The sequence below is a fragment of the Vicugna pacos genome, chromosome 34, assembly GCF_048564905.1.
Source record: "Vicugna pacos chromosome 34, VicPac4, whole genome shotgun sequence".
In the NCBI taxonomy this organism is placed as follows: domain Eukaryota; kingdom Metazoa; phylum Chordata; class Mammalia; order Artiodactyla; family Camelidae; genus Vicugna; species Vicugna pacos.
Genome location: NC_133020.1, coordinates 19,251,650 through 19,278,944, shown reverse-complemented (window position 1 = coordinate 19,278,944; position 27,295 = coordinate 19,251,650). Strand labels below are relative to the sequence as shown.

General features: G+C 56.1%; 1 protein-coding gene across 1 annotated transcript; it reads left to right on the top strand.

Annotated features, from left to right (window-relative positions):
- The first annotated feature begins 346 nt into the window (after window positions 1-346).
- CCND2 (cyclin D2) lies at window positions 347-27,050 on the top strand. Its single transcript, XM_031670765.2, has 5 exons — window positions 347-837; window positions 2,586-2,801; window positions 5,308-5,467; window positions 13,838-13,986; window positions 22,394-27,050. The coding sequence occupies exons 1-5, from the start codon at window positions 643-645 to the stop codon at window positions 22,541-22,543; spliced, it is 870 nt and encodes a 289-aa protein (XP_031526625.1). The 5' UTR covers window positions 347-642; the 3' UTR covers window positions 22,544-27,050.
- The last annotated feature ends 245 nt before the right edge of the window (window positions 27,051-27,295 follow it).

The following is a 27,295-nucleotide window of genomic DNA, read 5'->3' as shown; positions in this document are numbered from 1 at the left end:
CAGAGTCGCAGGGTCGTATTTTGGTACGATGCAAGTGTGCACAGTCTGAGGGAATAACTGGGAATCAGTGGGGTTTTTGTGGGTTCCCCTCTCCGGGGCCCCTGGCTTGCGGGGCTGGGTAGAGAGAGAGGTCTTCGGAGAGCTGAGGGAGGGTGGGGGGGACGGGGGACCGCGTTTGAAGTTTGGTCGGGCCAGCTGCTGTTCTCCTTAATAACACGAGGGGAAAGGAGGGAGGGAGGGAGAGAGAGATTGAAAGGAGGAGGGGAGGGACGGGAGGGGAGGGAAGGGGAGGAGGAACTGGAGAGGGGAGTGAGGCGAGAGGGAGGAGAAGTAACTGCCCAGCCAGTTTGCGTCACTGCCTCGCAGAGCGAGCAGAGAGCAGAGCGAGCTGGGGAGAGCAGACAAGTTTGAAGGGGAGGGCAGGCAGAGTTAGCGGCCCCCGAGGCGCTCCTCTCCCACCGCCCATCCCTTTCCTGTCTTCTTCCCCTCTGCTTCTCTCTCTGCCCTTAACTTTTCCCCGAAAACCTCTTATTTAGCCAAAGGAAGGAGGTAAGGGGAACACTCTCCCCTCCCCCCTCCAAAAAACCCCCTAACTTTTCCAGTCCGGAGATCGCAGGGGAGCGAGTGGGCGCCCAGCTGGCCATGGAGCTGCTGTGCTGCGAGGTGGACCCGGTCCGCCGAGCCGTACCGGACGCCAACCTGCTCCAAGACGACCGCGTGTTGCAGAACTTGCTCACCATCGAGGAGCGCTACCTTCCCCAGTGCTCCTACTTCAAGTGCGTGCAGAAGGACATTCAGCCCTACATGCGCAGGATGGTGGCCACCTGGATGCTGGAGGTAAGTCTGCAGGCAGGCACTCTGTCTGTCCCTGCCCGGACCCCCGACCCTACGCGGGGACCCTGGACCTGGGAGAGGGCAGCCTCGGCGCCCGTCTCCCAGCTCCCATGCGAGAGGTTACCCCGCGCCCTTGGCGAGACGCGTGGCTTCCTTTCTGTTCCTTGTGGGGTGCGAGATTCACTAGGGGAGGGGGAGGGGGGAAGGAGAAAAATCTAGGAGAAGCGAGGCTGTCCTGGGGCGGGGGTGGGGGAGCATCCCGCGCGCGTGTGCCTGCATGTGGCTGCCTCCTCTTCCCACCCTCCTCCCGACCTGTCTTGCGAAGCCGAGGCAGCTTTCTGTGCCTTGAAGAAAGGAGGAGGAACGTGAGCCCAGTCCCCAAAGTTAAAAAATGAGCTCCCCCCCAAGACCAGGGCAAACTCTTCCGAGCCTTAGGTCCCCGCATGTGGTCGCGACTCCGCGTTGGCACTAAGGGGGGGGAGGGGGAGGGCGGAGGGAGGAGAAGAGAAACGGGGAATTCAGGAGCCCCGGAAGTCACATTGAAGGAACGTGTGTTTTCGGGGAACCCAAAAGGACCACTTCTTTCCCCTTGCTCAGAACCCTTGCCGAGCGAGCCGTGTGCCCACGTCTGCACGGCTCCGGACCTGCCGGGCTTTCGCCATGTTGCTTTGTAAAGTCGGGGTGGAGAGGCTGGAACCCGGCGCCCGCTCCCCCCTCGCACCCCACTATTCCAGCCACCCTACTTCCGATAGTGCTCTCCCCCCAGACCCCCACCTCGCCAAGGTTACTTACGGTTCGGCCTCCAGTTTCCTGGGTGCGGAGATTTGGGTGGGGTAGGAGGGGGGAGGAGGTGTGTGCAGGGGGGATAGCGGGCCCCCCCGAAGGAGAGGCCGGAGCCCCCCGCGCTCTTCTCCCGCGGCTCCCCGTCCTCGTCTGTCCCCCAGTCGTCACCACCGTCCCCGGCCTCTGCCCTTGCGGGCCGCAGCCGGACACTCCCGCCGCGGCGCTCACCCCTGCAAGTTTCCCCTCGGGATCCGAAGCCCCAGGGGTCGCGGTACAGACCTTCCCGGCACCCGAAACCTCCGTTTCGGGAAGCCGGAGGCCTCTGGGGGGTTTTCATGCCAAAAGGGCTGGTGTGGGATGTTTCCTCGATTTTTAATTATTTTTTGAACCCGTCTCCCCTGCTCCGACTCCGGCCGCCCAGGCTGCGCGGCGCTCGCTCCCTCCGCCCTCCCCCTCGCTTCCCCACCTCTCCCCACCCACCCCCCCAAATGCGGCGCCTAGGCCGCGGGGACCCTCCCCGACAATTTTTTCAATTGTCGGGAATGATAGAGAGGGGTCTGGGGGTCCGGATGGGACCAAAAACGAGACCCCCGGAGCCTCCAGAATATTTTTATTGATTTTTTGAAAAGATGACGAAATCCAAAAAAGAGTGAGTGAGCGAGTGCGGAGTAGCGCGCGGCCCACGGGGGCGGCGGGCCCGGCGCTGCTGCGCGGCGCGGCCTCAGCCGCCCGGCCTCTAAGCCACCTCCCTTAGGAGGGTTCAGGCTCCCGGAGAGGACCCCAGCACGGGCGAGCCATTTAGATTTACCCCAATTTCCTCGCCTTCTGTCTTACCACTTACGCTACTCCCCTCCCCCCGCAAAAATTCAATTTCTGTCCTGTTCCAGAGACTGCGCTTTCCTCTTTAATTCTGTCTTCCTGATACGACGTTCTCCCTCGACCCCGACCTTTTCCCACCCGTGTCGTAGGTCTGCGAGGAGCAGAAGTGTGAGGAAGAGGTCTTCCCTCTGGCCATCAATTACCTGGACCGCTTCTTGGCTGGAGTCCCAACTCCGAAGACCCACCTGCAGCTTCTGGGGGCCGTGTGCATGTTCCTGGCGTCCAAGCTGAAAGAGACCATCCCGCTGACAGCCGAGAAGTTGTGCATTTACACAGACAACTCCATCAAGCCTCAGGAGCTGCTGGTAATGACTGCCTCCTTTCTCCTGCCTTTCTGCTCTTCCTCCTTGCCGGGCCTTAGCCTAATCTGCTTCGACCATCTGCTCCCAAAACAAATTCTTGGGACCCCCAAATTACCCATCCCTGGAATTTTCTCACTTCTGGGAACACTCTCCTTTACTATGAGACTTCTTGTGTTCCTACTGTGTGCTGGGCATGTGCTAAGTAATTCTGAGGCTACATCCATGGATAAGATTCTCAAGGTTTGTGTTGGTGAGATTCATTTGCCTGTGTGTGTGTGTGTGTGTGTGTGTGTGTGTGTGTAGGGGAGGCATGAAACACAGTGGTAATATTTTAATTAAATCCCAAATTTCCAATCACTGAATTCTGAGACAGTCATGGACTCCTTACATGATAGGAGCGTGTTGTGTGGTGTGCCTTCTAAGAACCCCGGAGTTCAAAGGTAGGTCTTAGGGATCTCTTAGATTCTCAAGACAACCTGCACGTAGTAGCTGTTCACTAAATATCTGCTCATTGACTTTTGAGCGCAGTCAAATCTGGCCCCTTGTCGGAGGATTCTGAGGCCTGGGTTCCTAGCTCCAGTGGTCTGTGACCTCTGTACAGACACAGGGGACCTGTCTGGACTCTGGTTTTCTGCCAGCAAACCTTTGTCCCATCCATTCGGACTCTTGTCCCCTGCAGCTTTGTGCTTACAACGTCCCAGTCGCAGCCCTGTGACATTGGTAGAGCGGCTCCGGGGCCCATGTTCAGGGATCTGCACACCTATCTCTTCAACTGTTTGGGAAAGGGGCCCCTCTTCCCGCCCCCCCCCCCCTCCTCGCTGCCGGGGCCTGCCCGAAGTCCACAGGGCCGGCCTGGCTGCCAGAACTGAGCTCTTTGTGAGCAGCTTTCCTTCCTGGGGATGTGCTGCCACCTAGCGGCAGACATGTGCAAAGACGGGGAGGCATCTCCGAGGATGCAGAGGGGCATGAATGACCTCACCTTTGAACAACAGCCAGATTTCAGCTGCTTCTGGTTTGGTCCGAGAGGCCCAGAAAGGTGCTTTCTTCTGGGAGATCTGCTTCCTTTAATAATGGTACAAGTCGAGTGGTGTATACTCACATTCCCGGCGGGAACTCGGGGTTGGAATTCCAGGCCATCTTGGAGGACGCTGGTTGTGTCTATTGCATTTTACCCTGAACCTCCCGTAAAAAGCCAAGGCCAACTTTAAAGCCGGGAAAGGAAAAGCCGTTAGAATTGGGATCCGGTTCTTCTTCTCATGGGAGACCAGGAAAATGGCTCATCCTTTTGCTTCACTGTTTCAATATGGTGGTGTTTGAACATGGGGTACTTGGAACACCCCAGATTTTCCAGGACTTCCTCAGCGAATTTATATTGCTGCAGACCAACCTGTCTCTTTCCATTCCCTGCCTCGTTATCCTGGAGCTGAGATCTGGAGGAGTCCTATTTTACCAATGAGAAAGCTGAGGCCAGCGATGGGGGGAGTCAGCCCAGACCACACAGCCAGCTGGTACCTGGGGGGGGGGGACATGAGGCTCAGTAGGTCAGGATCTTAGGGGGAAGGGGAGCAGGCTGCACTGGCGAGCTGGTCTCTTGCTCTCGTTTGTCTGATGGTAATCAAGCAGTAGGCCTGTTCGCCCCCTGACCGCACGTATTTTTAAGGCTTTCTTTTTGGTTTGCTTCCCTTTGAGCACAGTTCCTCCAAAGGTACCTTCAATAGGGGGAGAGAAACAAGACTTTCCACGAAGTGGGCTGCTGGTGACAGGCCCACAAGAGACAGGGTTGCATTGCGTCCGCATTTCAGCTGCGGGATTCCATGACCTTGAACAAGCACCTTCACCCTGCCCTGAACCACCTCCAGCTGCAGAATGGGGTTGCCAGTGACCATCTGGTCCTTCGTGATAACAAAGGCCCGTGAAACGTTTAAGGGGAAGGGTGCTCTGTGTCTGAGTATCATTTCCCCGAGATTTCTGCATCATGTGTCCAGGGGAAAGTGGGAACAGCAGAGAAAAGTGGCGCTTTTTGGCACCAACTACAAGCAAGCTAATTGGTTGCCAAGGATTTGGGCCAAGAAACCTAATTTTGAGCTTTAACCGTGTACATCATTTTTCCATGAGGATTAAAAAGACTGCTAATGCAGCAAAGAGGCATAGACAGTAAATTCCTACCCAAGGGCCACAGTGACCTTGGCGCTAGCTTACTGTAGGTACGACCTTCTGGGTGGGTGGGTGGGAGGGGCCACAGCCTCTCCTGGAAGTCCGGGTTGGGGGGGCGGTGGGAGAGGGAGCCAGAGAGGCAAAATAGAGGCAAGTGCTGTCTTGGCACCAGCTACCTGAGCTCATCACCGACTTCAAAGCTTTAGGGCCGCTTGATAAATGGGCCCGCCTCACAGTCCGGGAGCGTCCTAATAAGCATTGTTGATACTAGTCCAGATCCTGACCCCCCAGGCCCTGGACACCAGGTCAGCCTGTGGGTTTTCTTAGACCCTTGCCTTCCTCCCTCCCTCGCCAGGAGTGGGAGCTGGTGGTGCTGGGCAAGTTGAAGTGGAACCTGGCAGCTGTCACCCCCCACGACTTCATCGAGCACATCCTTCGGAAGCTCCCCCAGCCCAATGAGAAGCTGTCTCTGATCCGCAAGCACGCGCAGACCTTCATTGCTCTGTGCGCCACTGGTAGGAGCCACTCCAGGGGTTGGGCTGGGGGAAGGGGGATGGGGGGATGGGATCCTGGGGGAGGCAGCCTGCAGCCCTCACTTCTGTGGGTTGGGGGTAGTTTACTGGAGAGGGTTCTCCTGCGTAATCTCGAGTCCAAGGTTTCATCCTGGGGTTGGCTTTTTCCTACCTTTATCTGAGCTCGTCTATTTTCTTTCTCAGCTAAACTCATAAATGGTTTATGAGGACAGGTGTGGTGAGGGGGAAAAAAACCCAGCGCCTGTTAAAATATTCTTTATGGTGTCTACAGCGCTCTTTGAAGATTACATATACTGCTCTCGGCTTGTGTTTAAATCTTTAATCTTTTGAGGAGAAGGATGGCTTGGGGATAAGCCCAAGCGGAAATGTGGGGGGAGCAGGGGCAAGTGCAGGTTAAAGGAACACTGTCAAGATAAATACGGGCCGCCCTGGAGGAGTTCTCTTCGGCTGTAGGGCATTTACTGCCTTCTGGCTGCCCCCTCTCCTGGGTGGGGGTGGACCTGTGGGGTTTTCAGCAAGGACCTGCGTCCTGAGCCTGCGTTCTGGTGCCTCCCCTCCACGTGTTACTGTTTGGATTTGGTTACAGCCTTTAGCTTCTGCAAAGCTTCTTGGCGTAAGAGCTCTACACCCACCAGGTTGCTCCCACAATTGATACATAGGCCTTGTTTGCTGTGCGTTTTCCTAATAAACTGAAGGCAGTGATTTGATACTGTCTCATCACACAGCACCTTGGCCAATTTCTGCCGTTTTTTTCCTCTAATGATAGCAGCCATGGGAGAGACTCTGAATCCGTACTTGTCCAAGGCAGAGACGTCAGAAGGTCCTGTTTTCACAATCAAACGTTAGGCAAAGATGTGACGGGGTAAAGCTCTCTCCCCCAAGGAGACCAGGGTTCGCGTTTGCTGGGCGTGTGTGCTTGAGTTGTCAGTGGGTCGTGGGGGTGGACTTCTTTCAGCATCTTGTTACATGTTACTCAGCCTGCGCAGAGGAGCGTCTGCAGCAGCGCATCGCTCTGTCCACAGTCAAAAGGTCGGGAGTTGCTACTTACTACTAGGTGACCTCGGGTAGGCTTCTTGACCTCCCTGAACCTCAGCTTCTTTGTCTGCAAAACGTGCCTACTGCATCGGGATCCTACCACCTTTTCAGGGTGGTTGTGGAAGTGAAAATCGGCGTGCAGGGAAGTCCTTCATAAACCAGCCAGCACGCCCCGATGCTGACTGTGAAAGTATCTCTTGATTTTGATTCTTCTGACTAGGGCGGGTACAGTGACCGTCCCAGCCGCCCCCATCTGGGTCCAGCAGGACCTGGCGCTCCGCCTGGCTGGCTTGGAGGCAGGGACCAGCCGCCTGCGGGGGAGTCCAGGGCAGGCCCCCTCCCTGAGCTCCCCTAGTCCTGCGCTGCAGCCCCGCGCCCCCCCGCGGGAGAGTCCGCCGCGCGGGCGTCCTCGCTGCCTTGCAGACAGTGACCGTTCTTTTCTCCCCCTCGTTCTCCTGCTGTCTGGCCTGCGCCCTAGGGGTCAGCCCCGTATTGACTTACTTTGTCTCCCAGGCCCAGCTGGCCCTTCCTGTCTGCTGTCACTATCCACTGTGGAGAAGGGGTCACCAGCCCTTTTCTCTCTGGCCCTCCGACAGCCGCCCCCCGACCCTGCACCCCACTCCCGCCACATGGTCCAGTGCTCGATCGTCAGCGCTCTGCTGCGACCTCGTCTCCCACGTGGCGCAGCTCTTGGGGTCTGCCTACCCACTCCTCCTCTCTGGTCTCTGACTTGGGTCAGGAGGGTGGGGGGCGTTGTCCAGACTACCAGCAGATCCCCAGATTCTGTGAAGGCCCATTATCCAAACTGGGGGATCCCATCCCCCACTCCTGGCCTTCTTGCCCAGATCCTTGGAGTAGCTGCCAAGTTTGGGGCCAGAGTAGGGAGCCTGGGATTCAGGGACTGAGGACAGAGGTCCGAGGGGAAGCAGAGGAAGTCGTGAAGAGAGAGGAGCTCACTTGGGCCAGAGCGGGCAGAACTCCTCCGACCAAACGGAAACCACAGGCCAAGGACTACGTCCCAGGGGCGGGCTGCTCAGAGCACCGGGAGGCTCTCAAGACATTTTCTGGGTCTAGGAGGGGTGAGCCTGTCTTGGAAGGCCTTTCTGTCCCCTGATCTGCCCTCGAGCGAGCAAGAATGGCTGGGTGCCATGGCATCCCACCACGAGGGGCTTGACGGCAGCTGGCCTGATGGTCTGAAAGCCAAGGGCTGCTTTTCTTGAAGGAAACACCTTCCAGTTAGATGAGAGTCCACATCCTGGGACCAGGGTGTGACGAATGGGCGAGTGCCCAGGACAGGTCGGCAAGTGGCAGGCACCGGGGACAGAACCCCAGGGAGATGGGTCCCTCCAGCCTGCTCTGTCCACCCCCTCCTCCCCATGGACCCTGGGTATACAGCCTTGGAGCTGAAGGGCTCCAGCAGCCAGGGGTACAGAGGCCCCAGCAGATCCGGAGAGGGTGGCAGCCGACCCTCAGGCCTTGTGGCCAGTTTAGGGGAAAAGCTGCTTTTGAAAGAGCTGGCAGTGGTCCCCTAGTCTGCGGGGAGCCCGTGTGTGTGAAAGGGGAGGAGGCCGTCTTCGTTTTCAGGGCTGAGGCTTAACGTGCTGCCAGATGGGGTGGGGGGTGCCCTGTTTCCTTCCCTGCTCAGCCCTGAACAGCTCCTGGGGCAGAGACTCCGGCTGGTCCTGGTCACTGGAGGCGCTGGGTTGAGGGGAGACCTTCATAACCGCCAGCGCTGGGCACTCCCTCCCTGGAGCTTTGGATGCTGGGAAGCAGACTGGGCCTGAGCATCCTGGTGTGGCTCGGATGGTTGAGCCCCCAGGTCGTGAGGAAGGAGACCATGGAGATGACTCAGGATCGCGCTGGAGTAGGGAGATTCTTGACGCATGATGTCATGCTCAACAGATGATTCCAGTTAGTCTAGAAGAGCCAATGGCATTGAGTTTGAACTTGGTGTGAGGGTGGGGGAGAGGGTGCTTAACCTCCCTACCCATGGTGCCCCGCATCTCCTCTTTTTGCCTAGGAGCCCCCCTGCACATCAGGGGCTGTCCAGTGCACGAGTGCCCTCCCCCCCAGGGTCCCCAGGGCCTGGGCCCCAGTGGTGAAGACACCCCAATGCTTTCCTTCCTGCTGTAAGAGGTGTCTTGTGACTCTCCTCCCCCAGGTTATAGCGGGACAGTGGGGGCCCAGAGAGGGTGCATGACTTGGCCCCTGGTCCTGAAAGGGAGGCCTGTCTGAGTGGTTGGAACGTGGAAGGAAGAGTCGAAACCACTTCCATCCATGGGCCTCTGAGCTGCCGTCACCACTGAGAGGCCGAGGGGAAGTGGCCTGCTGAGCGGGGAGTCTGGTTCTTCCGTGCGTGGGGCCGGTCTGGGTCTGGCTGTAAGGTGGGCGAGGGGCAGGCTGCTGGCCCTCACCCAGCCCCCTACTTCCCCCAGGCCTCTGGAGTTGAACCCCCCGTAGCTTGTCAGGCAGCCGGCCCCACGAGGACTGGGTGTGCCGAGCCTGCTCTGGGGGCGGCAGGTGAGGTGTGAGCCGCCAGCGTCGTCCTGTGGCCAGTGAGCACCCTGGCTTCTGGCCTTTGCAGCCCCCACTGACCGCAGGTTGGAGGAGGGGAAGAAGCGCATCTTGGGTTCTCTTTCCCTCTTTCGCCCCCTAGTGGTGAACAAGAGCACAGCGCTCGTTTGGCCATCAAGGCCTCAGCCCCTGAGCCAAAACTGGGGACAAACCTCAATCTGCAGTTTCAAACCTGCTGAGCTCAGAACCTTTTCTCCAGTGAAATCTTGCCAAGCCGATGAACATGGAGCCTTTCTCTTGCACTTGCCCAGATTAAGGAGCCCAGTGGGGCCCCAGGAGGTCCTTGGGAGGTTAAGGAAGGAGCTCCACGGGGTCCCGCAGCCCCCGGTCCCCGGATGGGACGGGTTCCCGTCGCCTGGACTCGAGTCAGCTCTTCCTCCTCTGAACTCTTCTCCCAGTTCAGATAGGAACGAAGACCCTGTGTTCCTGGTGGGGAGGGGGGGGCCTTGAGCACTTCACCTGGTTAAGACATTAAAAAGCCCAGGTTGCAGAGCGCAGTTGCCTTGATCTTACGCCCAGGCCCGGCATCAGACGTGAGACAAGTCACTCAGGCTCTCGGGTGTCATTGGTTCACCCGGCAAAGGAAGTGTCTGGAGACTGATGGGTGTCACCTTGGTTTTTGTTGACACCTCCCTGAGGAAGCAAACAGCAGCAGGGCTGCCTGTGCTGGTCGGTGGAGCTGGGGTCCCCCAGGGCTGTCCCCTGCCTCCATCACCTCGCGGGGAGGGAGGAGGTCAGGTCCGAGCTGTTGGCACGTGGGGCCTCAGCTCTGGGTGAGACCACACCCGAAAGAGCGCGGGCCTCCCTGGGTCTCGCCCGTTTCTGACAAGGCAGCAGGCGGTGGTGGGGACTTGTTGCAACATACACACCCTGACAGTGGAGGAGCTTCTGGGCGGTGCAGAGCCCTCGTCCTCCCGGCCTCGCTGTGCTAGGCCTGCTCTTGGCACCAGCCTGCAGCCTCGAGAAGCCAGGCGCCTTCCCCTCCCCCTGCAGATCCTGAACAGAATCTCCAACAGTCGGAATTGGCCATCCAATACCGCAGGAAGCCCCAGGGGTCAGAATAGCGGGGTGATGACAGTGACGGTGGTGGCGGACTGCTTACCCTGAGTCAGGCGCTGTTCTCGTCACTAAATCCTGAGAACAACCCTAGGAGGTGGGTAGAACTATCACCCTTATTTGCAGGTGAGAAGACAGAGGCTCAGAGAGGTCGGCTAATCTGCCTGGCTTCGCACAGCTGGGAGGTGGTAGGACCAGCCTCCATGGCCCGCACCTTCTGGGGCTTGGAGATGCGGGGCCCAAACTCTCCCGTCTCCTTGGGGAGTCCTCTTAAGTGTCTCCGATGCTCCTGGCCGCTTGGGCACTGCCTTTCTTTGAGGAGTCCCTTTCGAAGTCACCTAGCCATTCTGAACGCACCGTGCCGTGTTGTCACGCTGCTTTCTGCGTCTCAGAGAAATTGTCCGATCTGGACGCATCCCTCGTTAGCTAATTGTGTCCCACTCTGCTGGGGGAGAAGGGAGAGGGTGTGTTACAAAGCCAGGCACGCTTCACCTCTCCAGGTGGGCAGCTCAGGGTGCATAGACCCTCACCCCTGAGTGTGCCCTCCTGCACCAGTGATGTAGAGATTTCTGGGAGAGTGTTACTCAGTATTTTATTTTTGCTAAAATAAAATATTTCCTTCACCTGATGGTGGGAAATTTACATACACCTTCTCCGTATCCTCTTAGCCCCCCAACCTGCGTGCGTGGATATGCATTTCTATTTTTTCTCTTTTTCTGTATGTATGGACAATTGTAGCATGGGCTCATGAAGTTTGATTTATTTTTGGCCCCCCCCCACCCTACCCAAGTGGATACTGTGAACATTTCTCAGTACTGTTACGTAGCCGAAGTTTAAGGTCTCCACGGGTGAGCGTGGAGGGTCAGCTAGGGGAAGGGCACGACCCTTCAGCTGCTTGATGCTGGTGTTTCTCTCTCTGCTGTTTCCCCTACCAGCGGAGAGGCGGTGTCCCTGGGTGTGGTTTTGGGGCAGCCCCTGAGGCCGGGCGGAACGGGTCTGTGGAGGGAGACGCCTTGCGACTCTTGCCGCCTGGTGGAAGCCGCACTGTGTCCTGTCCTCTCTTCCTCATCCTTTTCCTTGGAAGTCATCCTTCCTCCAGAGCCTTAAGTGAAAGCAAATCAGAGCTGGAAGGCCCCTGGGAGATTAGGCAACCTAGTATCTTCCAGCTTGTGGGCCCAAACTATAAAGGAAGAAACACAGCTTCTAGTGCCGCTCAGGGGGCACATCAGCTACATCAACCGATACAAAAGTTTCTTAAGACAGTTTCTACTCTTACTACTCGGGGTCACCTCCCGATGCCTTCTGTTCTGTTGTGTTCCAGTCAACAACAACACTACACGGTCACGACCCACCGATGAACTTGGTGACCTGCCAATGAGTTGAAGTCAGGAATACTAGTTAGTTAGCGGGTCTAACTCCCCCCCCTTAGACAGCGGGGAGCCCAGGGGCTCGGAGGGAGGGGTCACCAAGTCACCTGCCAGGGTCTGGGGTGGGGCTGGGCCTGGCTTTGCAGCGGGGACGCTGCCTTCTTTGGGCAGTTGCTCAGGCACCCAAGGGGCGGCTGTGGGGCTGGCCTGGGCCCTGCTGCTCCTTGCCCCATCAGTGCCATGGGCTCCCTCTGCATTTTCCTCACAAAAGAAGCGGGGTACAGTCCTGGGGGCAACTCCAGCACCGGCTGCACCGCAGGACCATCCATGTACAACCCCCAGCTTGCAGAAGTTAATTCATTTGCTTAAAGTAGGAGTTGACTTGCAGGCAGCAGGCTACCAAGAGAGGCATGTGTGGGGTGGGCTTCCCCGTCTGAGGCTGGGCGGAGGGGGTGGGGGCGGGGGCATCTCCTCCCGCCCTGCCCTCCCCTGCCAGCTGCTCCCACCCCGGGCCGGTGTGGGCCCAGGGCCATGGGCTGGCGGCCTCCTCTGCATTGTGACTGTCACAAGGGGAAGCTAACGAGGTTACTGGGCAGAGAAACACTCGTGATGAGACCTACAGCAGAGCGGGAGGCTGGCTTCGCCACCGTCCAGGGAACCGAGAGGGGCTCTGGACAGCAGATACTGGAGAGCAGGTTTTGGGTGGAAAACCAGAGTAGACAGCCCTCAAGAGGTGGAAACGGTGAGTGGGCGAAGAAAAGAAGGCCAAGGAGAAAGACAGGCAGACAGGCGGCCAGGCCTGCTGTGTTCGTAGGATTCAGCCGGGAGGGAGGCGGGCAGGCCTGGCTCTGCGACCCAGCACCGTTTCTGAGCACATCCCTGACTTGATGGGGACGGTGGGGTCACTGGGAAAAGTGCTTCAGCGGAATTCGTTGACAGAAGAGCAAGAATGGGTGGCGTGAGCTGGGACTGTTTCTGCGGGGTCAGCCTAGTGCTTCTGCTGTAGCTGGAAGTGTAACCCACGTCTTCCCTCTGCAGCGGCCCCGCACCCCCCAGCCTTCCATCCCCACACTCCATGAATTCACTAGAGTGATGGCAAAACTAGAGAGAGCCCCCCTGCCCCCCGTGGCAGGTTCTCTCCACCCGGGACTTCAGTTAGGACGAGGGACGACACTGTGACCTCTTTCACGTGTCAGCACAAGGCGGTGGGGGGGGCTGCGGAAAGTCAGAAGGTTTCTCAGCCCCAACATTAAGGTAACGATTGTGTGCGCCTTCCATAGGTGACGCGTGGGTGACACGGGCAGGAACGTGTCAGGTACTGGACGTTCTGGCAGGCAGCAGCTGTTAGTAGCAGGAAGAGGGGCGAGGGGTGGGGATCCTTCAACCTCCTTCGACGCGCAGCAGTGGCAGACTTGGTCTCCATCAGAAGAAACTGATGTTTAGGTCCCCAGGCAATCACGGGAGAGCCTCCTTTGTTCCTGCTCTCAGAGAGGTGGGGGTGGAGGGCGTTTGAGCCCCTCGGATTTGTCCTCGTTTCCCACTTCTCTCTAGCCAACCCCCACCCCCCCTGCAAGAAGGTGGGGTCTTCAGGCCTGAGAGTCATCACATCTTAGCCAGGTCACCCATCTGCTCAGATGCAGCGGTCAGTGCCGAGCGCACTGGTGAATTTCTGTCCTTTCTCCAGATGTTCTGAGGACCCTTGGCTTTGGGTGGAAAAGGAGGATTGTGTAAAATGCCACCTCGTTTCCCCCTTTTTTTTTTTTAAATAAAATCATCTTTTTTGGTTTGAGCCACGTTAGTCCTTGGGGCTCGTCCCAAGAACATGGCAAAGTCACATCAGAACTGTCATCCTTCCTAAGACGTACCTGCTTGTTACCGCCCCCTCCTTCTGACATCTGGAGCCCTGGGCCCGTGTCCCCTATATGGCACGTGGGTTCAGAGCCCCTGCTGGACTCCCGCCATCAGCCCCAGGGAGGGGAGACCACGTCTCACCCACCTGCCTGCCCACCGGAGCCGGACAGCCCAACCCATTACAGCATCGTGGGACTGAGTGGGGAGGAGCCTGGGTCCTCCGAATTCACTGCATGTGTTCAGATCAGCCCTACCCTCCCTGCTCAGTCTCCTCCTTTCAAATCTGGAACCACCACTGTGGGGCAGAGGAAGGGCGTCCAGGGGAGGAAAGACAGGAGAGGATGCGTCTGTGGGGTCAGGGCTCACGGGCAGCTGGTCCACTGCCATCCTCCAGCCGCGCATCTTCAGGCTGGGAGCTCCTGCATCCAGCCGGCCCTGTGCCCTGACCACCTGCCTCTCCTTCCCGCAGACTTCAAGTTCGCCATGTACCCACCGTCAATGATCGCAACTGGAAGTGTGGGCGCCGCCATCTGCGGGCTCCAGCAGGACGAGGACGTGAGCTCGCTCACGGGCGACGCCCTGGTGGACCTGCTGGCCAAGATCACCAACACGGACGTGGTAGGTGGCCCCGTCCTCTCGGCTAAGACTGGACGTCTCTTTCCTCCGCCAGTGGGTGCGAGATGCCGTGTCAGAGGTCCCTTTGCTGTTGGTTTCTGTTTTCTAAGATCAGCATCTGAGGTCGTTCAGAACTCAGCAGGTAAGGCCTCCAGCTAAGGTTTCTGGAGCCCGTGTGCCATCAGCTGGAGGACAGAACTCAGCAGGCCGGCCGAGGGGGCGGGAGGGCTGTTTACTGGTTTCCTTTGTGGCTGGGGCTTCCCCATCCGTCTGAATTGTTGCTTCGTTTCCATTTATGTACAATCCTCAGCCTGCCTCTCCTCCAGTGTGGAGCTTTCTCGTCCGCTCACACGCACCGAGGCTGGAAGGCTCGGCCAGAGCGAGGCTGTCCCGCAGCGGAGGGCGTGGGAGGACGGCGTCCGCCCCCGCCCACCTCTCAGGCCCGCCCGCCTCTCACTTTCCTTTAGTTCAAGGGGATGATGGATTAAAAAGCACTTTAATAAGTACAAGTGCCAGACAGATGCAAGGAACTATTATTAGCTATAGATTTTTCCATTCTGGGTGCCCTGTGGACAGTTCGGAGGCTGTAACTCCTGGTTGCCAGAATTCAGAGCTCCTTAGAAGAGGAGAGGTTTGGGGCCAGACCTGGCTCTAATGAGGCTCTGGTTCGGCTGGTTGGAGGTTGCAGGCTTCAGAAGGTCCCAGTTGCTTGATTCCGTTGACTCTGAAGGTCAGGGAGGCAGGCAGTGAGGACGGGTTGGGCCCGGGGGCAAGGGCGGGGGCTCCCAGAGCTGGGACAGGAACCTGGAGGCTCCAAGCCTGCCCCGCCTGGGAACTTGGAATTCCTCCCCTGCTGCAGTGCAGGGATCTTTTTGTTTGTAAAAGGCCTTTGGTTTAAAGCAACTCGACAGAGGGGTGTCAGCTCTGAGGCCCTCTGGCGTCACCATGGAGAGGCTCGAGAATGCAGGGGAACTTCACGGTCACCCCCTCGGGACGTTCTGGGGCATCTGAGTGCCCTCCTGTGGGAATATATTGAGGTCAGGGGTAAATGTGGTTTACGGGCCTGCGGCTGGTGCCTGCACCCAGGATGCTGAGCAGAAGGTTAAATGTCAGAGCTCCCAAGGCTGCAGCTCACTGGCTCCTCACTGCTAGCCCATCCCCCATATTTTGCCTTGGCGTTCATTACCATCTCAAGGAAATGGCGAACTCCCCCTTCCCCCCAGGCAGTTCTTAGATGTGCTTTTTAAGTGCTGGCTCCAGGGGAGTATAGCCTGGGGGTGGAGTGTGTGCTTAGCATGCGGGAGGTCTTGGGTTCAATCCCCAGTGCCTCCATTAAAAATATATATATATGCATATATATATGTGTATATACATGTGGCCAATTATCTACCCCCCTTCAGAAAGTGCTGGCTCCAAACAGGCTTTTAAAGCATGCTCTCCCAAATACATCCTGAAAAGACCCTCCAGCGCACCTTCCCGTGGAGAATGCTCTTCGAATCCTCTCGACACAGAACTTACCTTTACAGAAGCAGCACGCTTCCCTCCTTTTCTGACCTCCTGTTAAGGCCGCCTTGCGGAAAATCCAGCCCCTCCTCGATCCCCGAGGCAAAAATGTCCGCGACAAGAGGCTGAGCCCTGCCATTGTAACCCCCTCCAGATAATTACAGGTGCGCCCGGACGGGCTGGCTGCACACCGGGTCCCTGGCCTGTCCCGTATCTTTCGGTCACCTTTTGTTGGCTTTAGGTGGTCAGAGGTCACTCCGGGGTGCCCCTCGAGCTCGTGGGCTGTGCCTTGCTTTTCAATACTGCAAACCAGTCTCTTGTTTCGTACTGGAATTACTGCTTGCCCGGTTCAGATACTGTGTAGCCAGGCTGCATTCAAGTCAGACGCGGTTAACTGGATATAAAATTGGCTTAGAGGTTCTTCCTGAAAATCTCAGCTGTGGAACAGAGATGTGAGCACTCGGGTGCCTCATTCTCACCAGTGGGCCTGGGGTTAAACATTTTCATGTTTGAAAATGAAGCATGCACATCCCACTTATTCAGGGAACAGTTCGAGACCTCAGGAAGCTCCCAGCTTACCTCTGGTCCCCAGAGCCTGGCTCCCTCCCGCCCTCCCTGGGGAGGTCCCCAGTGGCCGGCTGGCTGTGTGCTGACCTCCAGGCGCCAGGGCTCCTCCCGCCCCTCGGCCTGTCCCCTCTGAAGAGCTGAAGCTCCAAGTGCAGGAAGGGGAGAGGCGAGACTTCAGGATGCCTTGGCATTTGAGGGAGGTGAGTCTTTGCTTCCTGGACTCTGTTTACCATTTCAGGAGACAGGCAGCAGGGCGTTCCAAGCGCTGATTCCCTGCACTCCTGGGAGGGCTTATTAAAGGCCCACTGGGCACAGGTTGTCACATTGTGAACAAGGCACAGGGACCCAAGGCAGTGCGGGAGGAGTCGGGGTGGTGGGCAGCACGTGGAACATAAGAGGTGAGGTTCCTGTCCTCAGGAAACGCCATGATCGTACAGAGAAGCAACAGTAAAGCTCGCAGATGAGTGGAGGTGAAGTGACGTGTTGGCAGCTATAAATGCAGCAGGAGGTCAGCCCGCAGGAAGGCGCTCTGCTCTCCAGGCCTCCTGTGAAACACGGAGTAGGGACTGTCACGTTTTCATCACTTAGTGATAGAAAATGTCCTTGGGATGGAGAAGGAGAATGTGGTATGCACACGCAGTGGAATATTAGTCAGCCTTAAAAAGAAGTGAAATTTTGGCATATTCGTCAACCAGCACGAGCCCTGAACGTGTTAACAGACATAAGCCAGACACAAGAAGACAAACAGTGTATGAGTCCGCTTGTACGGGGTTCCTAGAGTCGTCAGATTCAAAGGGACAGAACGTGGAATAGAGGTTCCCAAGGCCCGGGGGTGGGAGGATGGGGAGCAGCTGTTTTCTGGGCATGGAGTTTCCATTTGGAGAGATGGAAAGTTCTGGAGATGAACAGTGAAGGGACTTGCCGAATGCACGTAAAAAAATGATGAAGAAGGTAAATGTTGTGAGATGTGTGTTCTGCCACAACAAAAAGCTGTGTGTATACACAGACACGGGGAATGTCCTGGGGCCACACGGTAAAGTGCCCAGAGGGTTGCACTGAGCCCTCCCTCGGGCTGCCCTGCCAGCCCTGGTGCCCGGCGGACGGGAACTGGGAGGAGCTGGCGTTTTACCCCAGACCCTGCAGTTCTGTGCAGCCCCAGGCACCTGGCACAGGGGGCCCCGTCCAGCTGTGTCCTCCATCCACAGATCATCCAGGATCAGACTGGACAGAGGGCCCCCTCGAGTCCCCCAAAATGGCCAGACCAGTCTCCCTGGCTCCCTGGCGGGCGGCAGGAAGCCTTGATAGGAGGGACCCAGGCGGCTCTGAGAAAGCTGGTCTCTGTTGCTTGCTCTGGTTGCCAAAATAAACCGGAATGCTTCATTCCAAAGAGAAGGCTGAGTGAGAAGGCTGACAGTTTTACAGGGAATAAAAGTCTCCGAGGGTGGTATATTTTAAGGACTCTTTCCTTCCACTCAGAAGTGTTGCTAAAAACAGACACCAGCCAGAGAGGCTGTTCTGGCTTTGGGGGACCATCTAAGGGGGCATCCATTGCCAAGGGTAAGTTTACAAGGGGGGACCGGCACTGTCCCCTCCCCAGCAGAATCGAGGTGCCTCTCCCATCTCCTCGGCATCCTGCTCGCTCTTGGCACCAGCGTTCATCTCACTGTTGGCTTGTCTGTGGACTCTGAACGAGACCCGGCTTTGACTCAGCCCTTTCTCCAGAGCCCCTGCCCCTGTCGCCGGGGGTTGTTGCTGACCAGAGAGTGAGAGGGAGGGAGGAGGAGGGAGGAAGGGGTGGAGGACAGAGGTGGGCAGGTGGATTTCAGGGGTGTTTTTAGTTCTCTGGTCCGCCCCGGTCTTTTGGAAAGCTAGCTACATCTTAACTTTAACGATGTGCCAGGGTCCTCTGAACGTTATGTGGCTTTATCTTGGAGTGAGTCACTTCACTGTTCCATGACACAGTTTTCCTAAGTCACTAGTGCACAAGTTTGGTTGAGGCTCACGGGCCATTAGGATGTGACATCACTGGAAGACACGGAACAGAACAGGCATAGACCAGAGTCATCGGTCTGTGTTTATCCTTTTCTACCTTGGTTTCCCCAGAACTCTGTCGCGGGCTTACACGTTGCGCAGAGAGGATTCCAGGATACCCCTCCCCTAGGGTCATCCTGGCATATTATGGTCCTGGTTGTCAGTGAGCTATCAACAAACCGTCTGCAGAGCCGCAGAAGACTTGGTTTGGACAGCGTGTTGTTTGTAGGGTGCCCAGCTTCACTGGTTTCTCAGCCCTCATAGCACACCCTGCCCTGAAGACCCTTGGGTCGCTGGGACCATCCTTTGTGGACTGGATGGGGCCTGTGGTCAGGGCCCTCCAGAGGAGTCTCTGGAAGGGAAGCAGGGGGTGGGGCAGCTGATGGAACAGACTTGGAGGCCGATGCCGCCCGCTCCTGCCTCGTTTTTCTGCGGGCCTCATTTGGTATTCAAGGAAATAAGCCAAGCGGGCCGGGAAGGAAGGAAGAATGAGACAGTTTCCTAAGTTGTCTCTGCCTGAGTTGGCCGCGGGTCTGGGGCTCATTCAGCCCTTTGTCCCCCTGTTGAGTGCAGTGCGTGTGTGGTGACAATGCCGTGATGCAGTGACACTGAGCGCTGATGGTAGGAGTTCCGCCGTCCATTCATGGAGGCCGAGGAGGGTGCAGGGCGCGGAGCCGGAGCCAGCAAGCAGAGGAAGTCGGGGCCGTGGAAGGAGTGGGGATCACAAACACGGCTGTCAGGGCTCCGGGGCGGGGGGCGGGCGAGGGGGGCACACGTCGTCACTGGGGCTGGAGGTTTGCCCGACCTCCAGTGCTGCGGAGTGCCACCTGTCCAGGCTGACAGACGAGCATTGTGGCTCCGCTTTTAATCAGCTTAATTTGGGGCATCGCGACACAATGGCTGGTGCTCTCGGAGGCCGCCCAGAAGCCAAGGAGCATCTTTCCGTGGGAGGCGCTGCCGGGGTCTCCTGGACCATGTGGTCCGTGTCCCTCTTTCTTGGAGATTCTCTGCTCTGCCTTTCCTTACAGCCCGGAAGCAGCAGAGGGATGTGGGGAAGAGGGTTCTGGAATTGGAGGCTCGCCCTTGGAAGGCCAGGGTTAGCTTTTAACTAGATGGAGCTGGGGGATGAGCCAGCATCAGTGGTCCAGCTGTGGAGTGAGGGCCTCCAGAAACCTGCTGGAGCCCCCGGCTGTCAGGTTCTGTAACGGTGGTCGAGTGTCACCGTAGAATGCCGCCTCCCTGCCCTCCCGCTCTTCCCCAGCCTCGCCTCCTGTTCCCTTCAGGGTCTGCAGCTTGTCTCCCTTTTAGTTCCTTCTTGGGGCTTGGCCCCCTCCTCCATCCAGGTCATGCCCCCCCTCCCCCAGTCCCAGGCACCGTCCTGCCGGCCAGGGAGGTTGGGAGCCCCTCGAGCAAGGCCTGCTGCCCCGCCCCCTCCCTCTCCCCTCACTTCCCACCGGCTCCCACCCAGGGAAGGCGCACGCTCGCTGGGAGTGCAGTGCAGGCTGTGGGCTCTGTCTCAACGAAGGGGATGCTGATTTCCCTCATGATACGGTCACGGAATAGGATGTTCAACGTCGCTGGTACCAGACAGGTCATTTTTCATCTAGCTGAGTGGTCCTCGCAGCTGAGACTCGGGCTGTTGGTAGCCAAGTCGTGCAGAAGTGGAACCAGAGGAGGGGTAGATGGAGACCCCAGAGCTTGCCAGGAACGGGGACACAGCCCGCCCCGAGAACATCAGCTTCCAGCTCTGTCACTGATGGGCCTCTGGGGTTCAGGGTGCCTCATTCCTGTGGGAGCCACTGCAGTCGTCCTTTTTAAGTAAGAGCTGTCAAACATGAAGAGCTGGAACGAGTCCATGCTGTGCAGCACGGGGGACTACACTCAATGTCTTGCGGTCACTTGTGATGAAAACGAGTCTATGTGTGTTCAGGTGTGACTGAAGCACTGTGCTGCCTGCACGCCAGAAATTGACACAACGCTGTTAAGTGACTCTACTTCAATAAAAAATAAATTACACAAACAAACAAACAAAAAACATGGTCAGGAATGATTTTGATTGAAAGGAGGGTTGGTGTTTTCATATGAAATCTTCCTTCGTTCTATTCAGGAAAGCTTATCATGTGTTTGTGGCTGGAACTTATGTAAATGTGACATTTGGTGCCTGTGTTATCTTGAAGTCTCCTTGAAGGGACTGCCCAGTGTGCTGGCCCTCCTTGTAGGACTTTCTCCAAATTCTTCCTTTAGGGTCTCAGGCTGCTGGAAGGGAAGGCTGGATGCCAGCAACTGTAGGAACATTGGTGACCCAAAGAGAGACTCTCTGTGGCCCCAGATCAAGTTCTTCAGCTCTCTGGACCACCCTGTCTCCTCATTTGAAGGGCCACCTATCTCGGAAGCCGGTGTGGCTAACGCAGTGATGATCTAGGCATCCTGAGTCGGTCAAATTGTTGGGGTGGCAGGGGTGCTGACCCAGATGACCTCTCCATGGGGCCAAGATAGAGGATCCGAGGAAGGAGACTTGGATAGGATTGGCCGGGGGCTCCCCAGGGGATGGTCGGGAGGAGTTCTGAATGTCATCGTTTTTTGCCTTGTTACCCTTGTTAACATTCAGATTGGTTTTTTTAGATGGGAAGGTTTTCCGGGTCTCGGGTATCTTCCCGCGGAAATGCAGGTGTCCCGACAAGCATCATGCCTTTAGGTTTAACCGTGCAGCACCTTCGTGAGTGGTGAGGGGGGGACCAGAGACCAGCCACTGCAGGGGCCTTGGAGGAGGAGCAGGGGGTGGGTGGCGGGTAAGTCCCGTCAGCTTCCTCATCACCGGTCAGGGGCTCAGGCAGCTCAGAGGACGTGACCAGAAGAGGCCACACGGAGACATGCTGGTGGGTCCTCGGCAGTCAGTCCCTGGCTCTTTGTCTGCTTGTTCAGGGTGGACGGAGAGCTCGGCGGCCGGGGTACTTCTGCCCTGCCGGACACTCCATCCCTGCTGCCTGATGCAGTGCCTGCCTCCCCTGTCCTGAGCCGACGCTCACTCGTACCTCGTTTCAAAGAAATCTCGGGGATTCTTGCAGATTCAGGACTGACTTCTCATGATTCTTAATACCTGGTGCGTTGAACCTAGCACTTTACCTAAATGGTCTTGGTTGGTCCTCATTTCCTTAGCTTTATTTTACAGGTGGGGGAACCAAGGCCAGAGAAGGAAAATAACTTTGTTCCTGAGTAGTTCACCCCAACTTCATTTTAGACTTTTGGAAAATAAAGACAGCGCTTTTGTGTTTGGCAAACAGTGAGCTCTGGGCAGCGAAAAGTACACAGGGAAACAGACAAAAGGGAATCGTACACGAGACCTCGGAGACACCCCGGCAGAGTGGTGTCACGTGTTCTCCGTGTGGAGACGCTGCTTACGAGAGGGCAGAAGAGGGGCAGGAAAGCAGCCTTGCTGAGGAGAGAGGCTGGGAAATACCTACTGTGTGAGCTACTTCTTTAGCTCACACCCCGCTTGCTGGCACCAACCGCAGCCCCTCCCTAGTGACACCCACGAATTGCTGCTGTGTCCCCTGGCACCCAGCTGACAGAAGCTTCTGCCTGGGGCCAACACACTCTGAATTTTCCCTACCAAATACAGACATATCAAAGCAGCGCTGCAAATTCTTGCTTATTCCCCAAATTAGACGGCTCTGCTGTCCAGAATTTTGTAAATGTCCTGTGCTGTATTTTTACGAGCATTAAGGGAATGGTAAACAAGCAGAAAAACAGATCTGCCGGTTTTTAAGCACTTCTGCAGGGGATGTGGGGGTCAGTACAGGTCAGTCCATTCTCTTGTCTGTCCCTCAGGTGCCATGTGGGGGGCGTCTCGTGTAGTCTCACTGTCTGGGGGCTGGCTGTTCCATTTTCCCCAGCACCTCCCAGCGTCCCAAGCAGGAAGCATCTCGCTGGCCCTTTGATGACCAGGCACTGCGTGGTGGAACGTGGCTTCGCATCTCTGCTGGTGCCGGCCAGATTCTCCTATGCTTACGGTTCCCCTGGGCTTCTGTGGGTTTCTGCTACCATTGCAGATTCCGGCTAGATTGGTCTGGAGAGGGCCAAGGCTCTGCACCTCCAACACGCTCCCAGAGGTGCTGATGCTGCTGCTCCGTGCCCCCCCCCATTGGAGTGGTGAGGCTGCACGGTGCCTAGAGGACGCACCTTCTGTAACTGTCTAAATTCCTACCAGAAAGCATGCGTGGACTTGGGCGAGGCTGGACTCGCGTGTGTAAGATGCTCTGTCTCCCGCTGACCCTGCTGATGGCTCTGGTCTGCACCGTTCTCCTTCTAGGACTGCCTCAAAGCCTGCCAGGAGCAGATCGAGGTGGTGCTCCTCAACAGCCTGCAGCAGTACCGTCAGGACCAGGGCGACGGATCCAAGTCAGAGGATGAACTGGACCAGGCCAGCACCCCTACAGATGTGCGGGATATTGACCTGTGAGGATGTCGGGCGGGCCGATCGGTGGAGAGACATTTTCAATCTGTACTCTCCGTCTCTCCGGTTGTGTTTTGTTCTCTTATGTTTTAGGATGAAACCTTAAAAAAAAAATTCTGCCCCCCTACCTAGATCATATTGAAAGATCTTTTAGAAGTGAGAGATAAAGGTCCTATAAAAACGGAATAATTAAAAGCATCTGGTGCCTATTTGAAGTACAACAGAAGGGAATCCCTTATCTATGCGAACAGTTATTGTTTGATTATGTTAAAAGTAATAGTAAGATGCTTACAGGAAAACCTGCAAAGTAGCTAGAGAAAAAAATGTACGCCTGCAATATGGGAACAAATTAGAGGAGGCTTTTTTTTTCCTTCATGTTATGAACTAGCATGTATACACCCTTTGTAGGATAATTTGGAGGATCTGCGGATGCCACTTGTGGCATGATTAGAGTGCAAAGCAATGAACTCGAGAAGGAATTAGAAATAAGGAGGGACGTGGTGGGGAGGGAGTTACCAAATAGTCTAAACGCGATCGAACCATTTTGGATGGAGAAGCGCCCTTGCCCCGACTGCCTGTTTGTAACCAAGTCAAGAGCGTTGCTAGGTCTCTAGCTAGAACGTTTGCTGTCAACAGTAGCTGCTACCTAACAGATGTGCTGTTTTGCCCGGTGGACGCAGGTCATTGCATCCTGGGTTTTGTGTTTTCGGACATCTTGCTGCTTCTTCCAAACATGGTTCGTTACGGACACCACCCGATTTTTATCTAAAGGGGCAATCTAGCTATGGGCCACCCCCCACGCACCCCCCTCCAAAAACAAAAAAACAAAAAAACTCCTATGAAATGGAGGCAGACAGAGCCCGAGGGTGGGATCTGGAATGGAACCTTTTTCTCCTGACGTGTTAAAAGAGAGTCATGTGACCTTGGCATCCCTCATTCGGAAACAGACGAATTTTTGGTGCTGATTGGCATGTCTGGTCCACAGGCGAGCGTTGTTATAAACCATTCCATTCGAAAAGCACTTTGAAAAATTGTTCCCAAGGGATAGATGGGATGGTTTATGCAAATCATGCAGAGTAGCTGCCTCCCTTCTTCTCCTGTCCCCCCCTCCCCCCGTTGGGTTACTGTTCTCATCCTGTATCTCACATCCTCTCGTATCCCCACTGGGACTCAGGACACATCCCTTTCCGCTGAAATTCCCATCACAACACTCCTTCGGAAAAAGCCTAAAAACACAGATCTGTTACCATTTCAATGGCACAGAGCGATCTTCTTCCCCACCTCTGTACTTCTCCTTTGGACACAGAAAGAAACTTTACTGCTGGTGCAAAGGTCATCAGAGTGGCATTTTGTTCCCGGTTCTGTTTTTTTTGTTGTTGATTTCATTGCAAAGTTGCATTCAGCGTACTTGAATTTCTTTTGTTTCCTCTCCACGTCTTAGAGGCATTCAGTTCGCAGAGAGGTTGGAGCACCAACTTTTTTTTTTTTTTTGCACAATTATAATTGACAGGTAATGAAGCTATTAAAATATTTGCCTTTTTTAAGTAAAAAAAAATCAGAACAGGGCTACTTTGAAGAATTATTTTATACACAGAGTCTGCCTTGTTTCGTAGTATGAGGGTTTAAGATGGAGAAAAATCTAAGGGTCTCTTATTTTTCATTTTATTATGTTCAGTTTTTTATTATTTTTTTTTTTTTGCGCTGCTAAGAAGCTAAGAACATTCATGGTCACTCACGTTAACAGTGCGTAGCTGTCATGTCTCACCGTGTGCTGCTATCTTATAAACGTGTTTATAATATATTATTTTACTGCTTAAATTCCAAGTCCTGAAGTAGATGGTTGAGATAGGAGTTCTTCGTACTGGAAAAGCCCTTCCATACAGAGTTTGTTTTCTTCTGGTAACATATTCATGGGTTTTTTTTTTTTTCCTCTCTGATCACATCCTTCAAAGACAGAGTATCTTTACCTCAGGTTTACTGGACAAAAATCAATAGCTACAAAAGAAAATGGTTCACATTTTTGTTCTCATAATACCTCACAACCGTACAGTTTCCGCTTGGGAGCCCGTTCATTGGCAAGGGGAAGGCAGAGTGGGGAGGAGGCCGCAGCCCCCTCCCAGGCGGAAGGTGGGGAATTTGGCCCCAGGGTCTCAGGCCCAGGGACCTCTTCAGTCATGAAGGTCATCGGGCTCCCATTTTGACTCCGGTATCCTCATCATGATGGAAAAAATGCAATTGAACCAAGGGGCTTCCCCTCCCCGGCAAGGCTGGCACTCAGCACAGAGGTTGAGGCAGTGGGCAGGAAGTCACGGTCTGCACTGGGGTAGCAGGGACCCGGAGACCCGCTAAAGAATTCCGGCAGTCTCTTGGGAGAGCCTCTCCTTGCAGCCCTTTCTAACGCAGGGCTCTCATCTGCTCCGGGTCCCTTTGTCTGGAAGCCTTCCCCTCTCTCTGGCCCCTTCCCAGACATGGGCAGCCCCCGCCACCCCCCCCCCCAGTTCAGGGTGCTCTCGGAACCTGCAGCAGGCCGGGGGCTGGGGCTGGCCAGCGCTAGGCAAGGCCGGGTCCTCCGCGAAGTGGTTACAGAATGGTTTTCTGGTTTTAAATCGCGTGTTGAGAAACGGGTCTGATGAGTAGAGGATTGCCAGTGGAAGGGAGGTGGGGAGCTGCATCTCTCCTGAGACGCAAGTCCGGATGAGTCGGCCTCACTCGCAGTGTGTCGGATGGGGCCAGGACTCAGCAGGTTCCTCGACCCCTAACGTCCTAGGGCTTTCTGGTGGGCCAGTGGGTGGTGAATTCTGAGGTTTGGGAGAGGAAGGCTGAGCAGCCCGTGTTTGACCGAGAGCCCCACTTGGCATGGACCGCTCTTCTGGGCCCGGAGGGGCGCCACAGGATGGAGGGAGGCCCAGGCCCAAGAGTTCTCGGGAGTCTCGGAGCCTAAAGAGACGGCCAGGTACAGATTCCTTTCCCCATGACCAGCCCTTAAGCTCAGACAGGCAGCGAATGAGAGAACCTGACAAACAAGGATGGGAACAGGCCGGCAGGCTCTCCCCCAGTCTGTAACTTTCCACTTTTCCTGGAGCTCCAGGGCCACTGGGGCCTTCTGACTTTTTCTCCTTCCCACCCTCGGGGCCTGGTGGGGTGGGAGGGGCGGGTTTGCTGACGGGGACAGTACCAGGTAGTTTGGCCCTTCTGCCTGCTCCCTCCTGACACGGAAGTCAGCCTGGGTTTGTTGATTGCCTGATAGCCTCTCGTCGGATCTCGGTTTCCTTGTAGGAGTTTCCGTCCCAGAGGAGTCCGGTTCTCCCCGTGGACTCTGTTCCTCTTCCTCTCCTCCCACAGGAGGGGTTCCAAACGTGTTCTGGCCTGTTTCTGCCTTGTTGTCCTTCTATCTCTGCTTCTTCCCTTTGGTTTTTTGTTTGTTTGTTTTTCTCCATCAGTGGGGGCTGAGTTGTTGCCCTAGCCTGCCAAATTTTGTTCCTTCCCCTATTTTGGCCAAACCTTAGGGGGAAACAGCCTTGTATGCCAAAAATAATATGCTAAGCAGACTTCAGTTCCACATGGGCTCATGACGGCCTAGAAGCCTGCAGGTGGAAGCAGGGGACAGGTGCCCTGGCAGAATGTCCCCCTGTGCTGAGAGGAGGGGCCTCTCTCCGAGGAGGCTGTACTCTGGAACTGACCCCACCCCACTGAGCAGCCCAGCCCGTCCCACAGCCCGGTCCCCGTGGGTCTGCCTGCTCCGTGCAGAGACTCTGCCCTGCCTCCCTCGTCGCCCAAGTCCGGCACACGTGGCTGGGGATGGGGAGGCAACCCTTCCCTTTGAAGGGGCTGCAGCCCGGCCCCTTCAGGGGTGACCACGCAGCCCCGGAAGCCCGGACAGCAGCAGGATGGAGATGACTTCCTCAGAGAAGGCAGGGAGATTTTCTCTCCATGGGCCGCAGGGGCTAGGGCTGGGAGGAGAATGAGACTTGCACCTTATAGCATGTAAATAATGATTTTCTAGTTTAAGAAGAGAGTATTGGTAGAGTGGGCCTGGGGGTTGGAACGGGGAGGAAGTCTGGGTAAGCCAGCCGACTTCCAAGCCCAAAGGACTCCTCTTCGCGTATGTTTGAGACAGTCCGACCCTGAGAATAGCTTTAAAAGGGAAATCAGTGCTGAGACGGTCAAGTCCCCTGAAGCCAGCAGACGGGAGCTCTGTCTCCGTGGCGGCCAGGCTGGCCGCTGTGGGCGGGGCCGCCCGCTCCGCTGTCCACCGGTACCGAACAGGGCAGACGGGTGCGGGGGGTGTTGCCGGCATCCCCTTCCCACGCGGCCTCACTTGATTCTGGATTCGGAACAGCCCGGAACAGCCCCCTCAGCCAGAACGACCCTTCTCCTCTGTGTGTCTCTGCTTGTAGACTTGGCTTGGGCTGTCAGACCCGACCCTTGGCTCAGGTTTCGAAAAGCCATCGGCAGCATGTCCACTACGCTCACCGGGCTGGAGCTGCGGCATTTATTCCTTTGCCTGCAGCCTGCTTTGGGGAAAAAAAGTGCCTTACTGACTGTAGCCATTAGAGTAGAGCCAGTGTATTTTGACAGGTGCCTCTCCTTTAAAAAAAAAAAGTTTTCCTTTTTTATTTTCAGTTGGTTTTATTTCTGATTGCTGGCCAACTCTTAAATCCCCAGCAAATCACCGGGCCATTGGATTTTTTCCATTATGTTCATTACCTTTGTACCACGTACCTCAGATCTCTCTCTCGCTCTCTCCCTCCCAGTTAC